The 9,872-nt window shown below is 35.4% G+C and overlaps 1 protein-coding gene across 1 annotated transcript; it reads left to right on the top strand.

Moving 5' to 3' along the window:
• Window positions 1-450: 450 nt before the first annotated feature.
• On the top strand, window positions 451-8,993 carry LOC127845907 (uncharacterized). Its single transcript, XM_052377085.1, has 4 exons — window positions 451-485; window positions 6,271-6,542; window positions 6,886-6,979; window positions 8,889-8,993. The coding sequence occupies exons 1-4, from the start codon at window positions 451-453 to the stop codon at window positions 8,932-8,934; spliced, it is 447 nt and encodes a 148-aa protein (XP_052233045.1). The 3' UTR covers window positions 8,935-8,993.
• Window positions 8,994-9,872: the final 879 nt, after the last annotated feature.

Below are 9,872 nucleotides of genomic sequence, written 5' to 3' on the forward strand. Positions count from 1 at the left end.
CTTAAGATCCTGCTGGTGTTTGTGTGACCCAGGACCAATTCAAAGGACCGGTCTCCCAGGTCTCCAGTGAACACATATATAACTGATCTAGGAATGTCTAAAGGTCAGAAGGCATGTTTGTATTTGATTTGTTGGTCGTGTTGTACATGTATTTTACTAATGTTATGGCCTTTGTAGTTTTTTCTTTCTGGTAATTGTGATTTTTGTTAATTACAAAATATGTAGGTAAAATATTTGCCCCTATCACTGTAGTAGACACAACATCAGTTTCGGTAACTTTGTTGTACTTTGTTTCGGGTTTTTAACAGGTTTAAATATCTGCCCAGATGGAGGTAGTTGACACAACAGTTTTAAGTGTAACCCTTTTATATAGTGTCAGTAATTAACAGTTTTTTATTTATTTTTCCATGTTGAAGTAGTCAACAGAACAATCGCCACGGATACTTGAAAATGTCGCATGTGAACAGCAAGTCCCAACAGTCAGAGTGAGGACAACATAGCCTGCATGGGAGACTGTTGAGCACTCCAATGATGACAAGGAAACGATACTGATTCTGAGGATGACATCACAAAGGAAAATGTAAATTCGCAGAAGGTAAACTGCGGTAATTTCTTTTTTCGTGTATTTATGAACTTAAGTACATTCAGTAATTTAATAGCTAAGATTGTTAGCGTTTTAAGTTCTTTTTGCACAGAATAGGCAACGCTACAATACTCGCCCAAATGTCTGCGTCTTGGTATTGGCATAGCCCTTTTTAGCCATCGGGTATGCCATTCAAATTTAAAACATGTGTTCCGCGTCATTGTGTGAGGTCACTAACGATGTTCCATAAATCTCACATTCTGTTCGGCAGAATAATGCCTAATTTTTAACTTTAAAAATTGGTTACGGTAAAATATGCAGTAACAATTGTTAGTTGTTGTATATAATAAAAGGAATATTACGCTAGTAAATTGTTCCAAGAGTTTGTATCACTCTCGTGGCTTGTGCTATTTCGCATCTGACGAAAGGCTCCGCCTCTCGTGTGATATGTCATCACACAAGCCACTCGAGTGATACAAACTCTTGGAACAATTGACTAGCGTAATATCCCGTATGTCATAAAGTGTTTTCATTCTGATCTCCAGCTTCTAAGAATAGTTTAATTCTTTCGGATCTCAGGTGAGCACCTTCGGGATCATGGCCCTCTTGTTACAAAATGGCATTTGATATATTTGCTAACAAAGCTCCAATATTTTTAACAGTTTATACTTTTTTGAAACAAAACGAAACATGTAAAGTACCAAGTTTTCCTCCAAAAACATGGGAACCCTAGAACTGTAGAATTTAAAAAAAATCAAAATCAGTGACCAAAAGCATTAAAAGCCCTCTATTTTTTTACTGATTTTATGAATTATGAATGTTAATAATGAAACCAATTAAATTTAACATTTTCAGTATTGCAGACGCAAACAGTGCGAAAAAGTAATCCTACACTTTTAATGTACAACACTCAAACTTGCATGCTATTTATTATTATATTAAGGTGTGCATGTGCAATATTGATTTAAAAACATTTTAATACAATTAGATAAATGCCATGACAAGAGGCATCACTGGGTATTGGTAACTGTAGTGTAAGCATCACCTGAGGGAAAAATCAATGGATCTTGGCAAGAGTGTTTATCTTAAAAATATATCAAGGCAAAGATCAAAACAGGGTCACATTTATAAAAAAAACAACATCAGGAAACCAGTTCAATGCTTAGAAAAATAAACAATATGTTATAAAACAATTGCTCTCCCTCTAAATGTCACATTTAATTGTAAATATCAAGGCCGTTTTTGTATCTGGGTTTTGTGAGGTCAAACGTAAGGTCACTTTGTCATTGCTTCGACAATGGTTGTGTACGTAACACTCAGAAGAGCGATTCAAGGCCACCTTGGCTCTTTTGTTTGGAATATATGTTTTGAAAAAGAGGTCTTGTTTTGTTTCCAGTGGTTTAGTGTTGCAAGTTCAAGCTCAAAGGACGATGTTCCACAACTTTATAATGATCCCTTAACAGGTTAAACTTCTCTTTTTCAAAAGGGTAGTGGTTGCGTAGATTGTTGTCTACCAAGCCATTCCAAAATTTGATCCCAATTTCAGGAGCGTTAAAACTGATTATTTTGAACCAGTGTTGTTTCTTGAATACAGATATACAGATACACGTTAACATGTGTGGGTCCTCTCATAAAGGAAGCAAGGAAGCACGTGCTTGACAAACGTTAATTTCTAAGGCCTTATATAAAAAATAATCCACTAATTAGAGAACTAACAAATATGTCGTGATTTAACAAATCAACAACATGTCATGTTAACGAACATATACATTGTTTATAATTATTTAATATGTGCATTTTTTAAACATTGAGGCATTTAAGGAATAAGACATAATTTTGAGGTTTTAAGCATTGTGTCCTATGTTCATCAGGCATTGTGCATCGTCAATAGTTGCCTTGGTAACACTTTTGAGGCCACATATATTGCCCATCTTCATGAAACTTGGTCAGACGATTTTCCTCTATGATATATTGGTTTAGTGTGAAACTGGGTCACATGAGGTCAAAAACTTGGTCACTAGGTCAAATTTAACAAAAAGCGTGTTAAAACTCCAGAAGTAAAGTTTATAGTCCAATTTTCATGTTTGTTGGGATCTTTTTATGAATGTTTAATGATATCTCAGCTTTAATAGCTTGAACATTCTTGAAAAGCGCCGATTGAACTTGGTGGCTTTTGAACCTTTTATTTTAAGCTCATCTGAGCATTATAATATGCTAATGGTGAGCTTTTGTGATCGCCATTTGTTTGTCATCTGTCGTGTGGCATGCAGCGTCAACATTTTTCGTGTTAACACTCTAGACGCCACATTTATTGTCCGATCTTCATGGTATTTGGTCAGAAAATTTGTGCCAATTATATTTTGGACGAATTTGAAAATGGTCCTGTTGATTGAAAAATATTGCCGTAGGGGGCGGGGCATTTTTTCTGTATATGGCATTAGAAAAACCTTGTTAATTAAAACTCTAGAGGCCACATATATTTCTGATAATCATGAAACTTGGTCAGAAAATTTGTCTTAATGATATGTTGGATGAGTTTGAAAACGGCTCTGGTTGCTTGAAAAACATTTCCATCAGAGGGCCGGGCATTTTTCTTTATATGGCTATTGTAAAACCTTGTTTACACTCATGGGGCCTCATTTATAGTCCAATCTTCATAAAACTTGGCCAGAAGATTTGTCCTATTGATATCTTGGATGAGATCGGAAATAATAATTGGTTGAAAAACATGATCACCAGGGGGCAGGACATTTTAACTTATATGCGGTAGAAAATTATTATCACATTTATTGTCAAATCATCATGAAACTTGGTCAGAACATGTATTTTAATGATATCTTGGATTAGTGCGAAAATGGTTCTTGTCTGTTGAAAAATATAGCCACCAGGTGACGGGAACATTATTCCTTATATGGCTATAGTAAAACCTTATTAGCATTCTAAACGTTATATTTATTATTCGCACTTTATGAAACTTGTTCAGAACAATAGATCTAATTATATATTGGACTGTACAGAACAGGTTGGTTCCTTTGTATCTCAGGGGAGTGACTTTGGGACTTTTTTTAATCTTATTGAGTTTATTGGGAAAATATGGCTATTTTTTGGAAATTTGTGGTAAAACATTTTGGGGAAAAGTTGATTTTTATGATTGGGAAGCAGCTGAATAACCGCGGTAATTTTGGGAAACAAATCACTAGTGGCACGTAATGTGTGTATTGCAGATACAAATAATGTGTGTACATATGGCTTATAAAATTTGAATTAGTCTTAAAACATTAGAACTAATGTGTAATATGTTATGGTGTAATACCAATGTTGTCTTTTACTTTAAATGTTTTCAGATAGATGCACATGTACATGCCATTTGTGATACATGTAATTTTTAGCTCATCTATTTTTTGAAAAAAAATTATGAGCTATTGTCATCACGTTGGCGTCGGCGTCCGGTTTAGTTTTGCGTTAAGGTCCACTTTTCTCAGAAAGTATCAATGCTATTGCATTCAAACTTGGTACACTTACTTACTATCATGAGGGGACTGGGCAGGCAAAGTTATATAACTCTGGCGTGCATTTTGACAGAATTATGTGCCCTTTTTATACTTAGAAAATTGAAAATTTTGGTTAAGTTTTGTGTTTAGGTCCATTTTATTCCATAAGTATCAAAGCTATTGCTTTCAAACTTGGTACACTTACTTACTATCATGAGGGGACTGGGCAGGCAAAGTTAGATAACTCTGGCGTGCATTTTGACAGAATAATGTGCCCTTTTTATACTTAGAAAATTGCAAATTTTGGTTAAGTTTTGTGTTTAGGTCCATTTTATTCCTTAAGTATCAAAGCTATTGCTTTTATACTTGCAACACTTACTAAATATCATAAGGGGACTGTGCAGGCAAAGTAATGTAACTCTGAGTGGCATTTTGACAGAATTATGTGCCCTTTTTATACTTAGAAAATTAAAAATTTGGTTAAGTTTTGTGTTTAGGTCCACTTTATTCCTACAGTATCAAAGCTATTGCTTTCATACTTGCAACACTTATTAACTATCATAAAGGGACTGTGCAGGCAAAGTTATGTAACTCTGACTGGCATTTGGACGGAATTATGGGCCCTTTATACTTAGAAAATTGAAAATTTTGTGTTTTGGTCCACTTTACCCCTAAGTATCATAGATATTGCTTTTATACTTGAAACACTCGCAAACTATCATAGGGTACAGTAAAAAGACAAGTTGCATAACTCTGGTTGTCATTTTTACGGAATTATGGCCCTTTTTTGACTTAGTAACTTTGAATATATGGTTAAATTTTGTGTTTCGATCCATTTTACTTCTAAAGTATCAAGGCTATTGCTTTCAAACTTCAAATACTTTCATGCTATCATGAGGTTACTGTACCTGGCAAGTTGAATTTTACCTTGACCTTTGAATGACCTTGACTCTCAAGGTAAAATTATGAAATTTTGCTAGATTTGATTGATACTTTGACAAAACTACTCTTACCTGACATACCACAATAGACTCCACCCAAACCATCCTCTCCCTCCTCCGAATCGTCCCCCCCCCCTAATTTTATTTTATTTTTATTTTTTCACAATCATCTCACAAATGACCATCACACCCTCACACTACACTATAACCCCCCCCCCACCCCCCCCCCCCCCAAATTGTTTTTTTTTGAAACAGTTTAAAAAACACAAATATTATTTTAATTATTTTATGTTTTAAAATACCGTCCAACCATCGCACCCAAGAATACCCCCCCTCCCGAATTCCCCCCCCCCCCCAATTTTTTTTTGTAAGATCATCCTCACAATGACCACCACAACCCTCACACTATACTATACCCCCCCTCCCCAATTTCCTCACCACCCCATTTTTTTTTTTTTTTTTGTAAGATCATCTCACAAATGACCACCACAGCCCTCACACTATACTATACCCCCCCCCCCCCCCCCCCCCCCCCCCCGGGTGAGTCCCTTCACCTTTAAAAAGAAAATAGGATGAGCGGTCTGCACCCGCAAGAGCTGTGCTCTTGTTAATTCTTATACATACGTGTAAGAAATGCATACTAAACAATGGCATTAAAACATGACAAATAAATGGTATTAAATAAATGTGATATAAAATACTTTTTTGAATATGAAATAGTAAAAGTACTCTTCAAAGTAAAATATACTGAGCTTTTTAGTATTGTTTGCATCAATTATAAAAAAAATACACCTGGAGGAAGTGGTTTTAGTTTATCGTGTTTTAATGGCTGCTTTATTTTGCAGTGTTAATATTAACGTGTTTTATTATGGGGGTTTAGCTTAAATAAAAAACACGGTAAAGGCATCCCACCTTTCTGCCTGTAATGTTAACTCTGCTGATTTAGAGGTACATCTTAATAAATATTACAAAATTCATCATAAGATAATCGTATGTTTAATAGTTTTTTTATTTTATTAAAAAACGTACATATAAATTATCAGTATACTCTGCTACATGTTTGCTTTACCTGTTGCAACGTATTCAAAGTGTAGAGATACAAAGATGCCTGGATTATAGGATTTAGTTGATATGATTTGTTAAGTGTTGTAGCATGTCTTGTCTTAGCAACTATAATCTTATGCTATTTTATGTGATTTTTATTCCAATTAACAGGTTTATATCTATTGCTAATTGGACATAATTGACAACATAGTGTTTCGTGTAACTATGTGGTGTTGTTTCTCGAACTTACAAGTTTAAATCTATTTTCTCATGTGGACGTAGTAGACCAAACAGTCGTCAGGGAAACTCAACAAGTGTCCTCGCAGACAGGACCCAGACTCAGCCGTCTGCAGAGATTGCTGATTATTTCAAACAACGATCATCACCATAGTTCTGAGTTTGCCTTGACAACGGATGACAAGGAGAGCAAAAACCTCCTGAAGTCACCACTAATTCAGAACAAGGATCCTGATAATAACGTCGGTAAGAAGGATGTGAATTTACAGAAGGTCAAATAATGTAGATTCTCCAATTTGAGGCCAAAGTTGCGTTAATTTTTTAATAATTTTCCTAGACCACATCAAGAAATGTGAGATAGGCCATTCATTTATTCTTGGCAATATGCAAAAAGAAGATAAAGAAATGAGGTGCCCACATTCGTCTTCGGATATATTGCTTCATTTTCCACTCTGCCACAGTTTTTTACATCCAATATTAAATACAAATTCTTTTTAACCTAAACATGTCTGTTTAACAAGCAGCTCAAGTGTAACACATTTTATTGGTATGAGTACCGTAACCACTAACTGGCCTCTTTTTTTTCAAGTGCTTGACCAACCACATCTGGCATTACAGTCAAGTCAGTTGTCCATGTCAGTTGAAACACATGGCGGAAGCAAAGAACCAACCCAACATTTAAGGTAAGACCATTCTTTGGATATACAAATCATATGAATGCAAGCAATCGTAGGGTTAAAAACAATCAAACATTTTGAATATAGTTTGCATCCTCAGTTCTTCTTGTAGAGGGGAGGTATTTTTTAATATTAAAAACTATTGGCCCAGCACAAATTCAAGGGGCGATGGATTTTGGCTCCAGTTAATTTAACTAACGCATGATTGCAACATCAATTAGAGTTTATTATTATTAATCAATTAGAGTTACAAAGACACAAATATAGACCTTATTCAGAACTCAAAGAACACCAAGGTGCACACAACTTTATATAATTATATGAACTTTTTTTCACATGAATATTTTTATGTTTACACAAGATTTGCAATCATTCTGATGTAGATGACAATACATAACATGTGCATTTAAAACAGTTGATTTTGTACCTGATTCAAATTCTTGGACTAACCTTTACTTTCATTGGTCTGAAAAATAACTGTTAACTAACCAGTGATAATCCCTTTCCATGGCAACCACCACAAAAAAGAGCAGTGATACAAAGCAGTTTATTGTACACACATAACTGTAGTTACTTATTTATTCGTAATATCAGCTTAATATTGCGCCCCACCCATTGAAAGCTTATTACATGTTTATAGTTTGCTTTAATAAGCGTCCATAAAACCACATCGTCCACAGGAGGGTTTATGAAGGAGTACCTTTATAAGAAATTTCATTATCAGAAAGATTACCGGATCGATTATGTGTAATGATTTGTTTGTCTGTTTTTATATTGACAATGACATACTCGCTGCACATAATTTGTGTTAAAGTCATCTTACTTAGTTGTTGGAAAACTTGTATAACAAATAAAAAATACCACACTTTTAAGTGGTGCAAACTTTTTATTAAACACGCCATATGCAAACACTTTCTATGCTATCCATTTAATGACGTAGCATTACACATATTCACGGAACTAAGAAATAATTGAATAGGAATACCATTAAATGGAGAGGAACAAAAGCTCTATCAAGTGTTTTAATAATTGAAAGTTGCATATATTTGAAAAAGAGAAACACAAATTCAATTTTATGTTTGGATTGGTTTCCATCACTTGTTACGAGTTTAACCTAAATGGGTGACTTAATTTGTTGCTTTCAGGAAAGCGACGCTACTTGATACATTGAGGATGATTTGGCTAGATCAAATTGTATGGCTAGAGACAATCATGAAACTACGATCAGCAATTACGTATTGTTGCCATCTTCAGTAGATGAAAATGCCATCCAAGCTAATTTGACTAATGAAAAATTAGTCCTTGTGTAAAACTGTAAATAATTTAATGCATGTCTTAGTTACAAGTTATTCAAGCAATGTGGTATTGTTGTCAGGAACGCACTAGCATCAATATAAGCGCCTTGAAGGTGCACTCTTGCATGAAAAGGGCGCTATATAAATCCGCTATAATAATAATAATAATATCGCTTTTGCATGGCAATGGTACCAGTCAAGCCCCAAGAACTTAGGGCCTGTTCTCGCTTGTGATAGGGTTTTAAAATTTCATCCGCCACCAACTTTTTTAGCCAACAAGAAGAAGATGAGTTTCTTGAAAACTTGAATTTAATCAGAAAACAATTAAGGTTTACACATTTTTGTTTGTTTATATATATTCATATATACGCAGACTGATATATTTGACTTTGCTTGATTTATTCTCACAAGTGTTAGTTCAAAAAACTTAAACAAAGACTTAACCTTGATATCATTTTTTCTTGCTTATTTAAGACTCTATGTTTTGTTTAACAATACATATATATGTAAGTATGTATTTACCTTGCTTTATTTTATTCTCGAAACATTTACATTATTAAGTTTTGTTTTACAATATAGCCATATATATGTTTTTCCAATTTTCCCATATTCATATCCAGGTTGAACCACACCTTACAACATCTCAACAGGATCTGTGAGAGGTAAACCCTCCCTACAGCGCCGTATCCATGACGAGGAAGTCCTCCAATTGCCCCAGTTCGTACTCCCCTTCACGTAAGGGTCAGGTTCAACAGCATTAAAGCCCTCCTTAAAGTGCTGCATCCATAGTGATGAAGTCCTCCAACTCGCCCCAGTACTCCCCTTGCAGTCAGGCTCAGGTTCAACAGCAGGTAAGTCCTCACTACAGCGCCGTATCCGTGACGATGAAGATCTCCAACTCACCCCCATTTCTCACTTTGTTGTCAGAGTAGGTTCAACAACAGGTCAACTATCCATATAGTGCCATATCCATGTTGATGGAGTTCTCCAACTAACCCCAGTACTCACTTTGGTGTCAGGGTCAGGTTCAACAACAGGTCAACCCTCCCTACAGTGCCGTGTTTATAACGACGAAGTCCTCCAACTCACCACAGTATTCACTTTGTTGTCAGGGTCAGGTTCAACAGCAGGTCCCTACATTTCTGTATTCATAACGACGAAGTCCTTCAACTCGCCCCAGTGCTCCACTTGAAGCCAGGGTCAGGTAAAACAGCAGGTCAACCCTACCTACAGTGCTGTACCCATGATGATGAAGTCCTCCAACTCATCCCAATATACACCTTGACATCAGGGTCATGTTCAAGCTTTGGTGGTATTGGCTATGTTAGACTGGAGAGATGGGACATGGTCCATTTCAATTAAGATGTTAGTGCAAATTGTGTGTCTTTAATGCATTAAAACAAAAATAATTGCAATAACAATATGAAGGATACTATTGATTAAACTCTTCACACATATTAACCTGAAAGTGAAGTTTGACTCTTGGATATTTTTATTTATTTTCGTTTGACATAAATAGATGTTTGAGACAAAAGTTGAATGTGGAGGCATCCGTCACTATGGATGCAAACCTTTATTCCTAGATGGCATACTTAATATGTTCC

This window comes from Dreissena polymorpha, chromosome 9 (genome assembly GCF_020536995.1).
Source record: "Dreissena polymorpha isolate Duluth1 chromosome 9, UMN_Dpol_1.0, whole genome shotgun sequence".
Taxonomy (NCBI): domain Eukaryota; kingdom Metazoa; phylum Mollusca; class Bivalvia; order Myida; family Dreissenidae; genus Dreissena; species Dreissena polymorpha.

What these genes read in the sequence shown, in the direction of transcription:
- LOC127845907 (XM_052377085.1), top strand. Translation starts at nt 451, where the DNA reads ATGTCGCATGTGAACAGCAAGTCCCAACAGTCAGA. An exon ending in GGATCCTGATAATAACGTCG is followed by an intron (nt 6,543 to 6,885) that starts GTAAGAAGGATG and finishes TTTTTTTTCAAG; the next exon opens with TGCTTGACCAACCACATCTG. An exon ending in GAACCAACCCAACATTTAAG is followed by an intron (nt 6,980 to 8,888) that starts GTAAGACCATTC and finishes ATTCATATCCAG; the next exon opens with GTTGAACCACACCTTACAAC.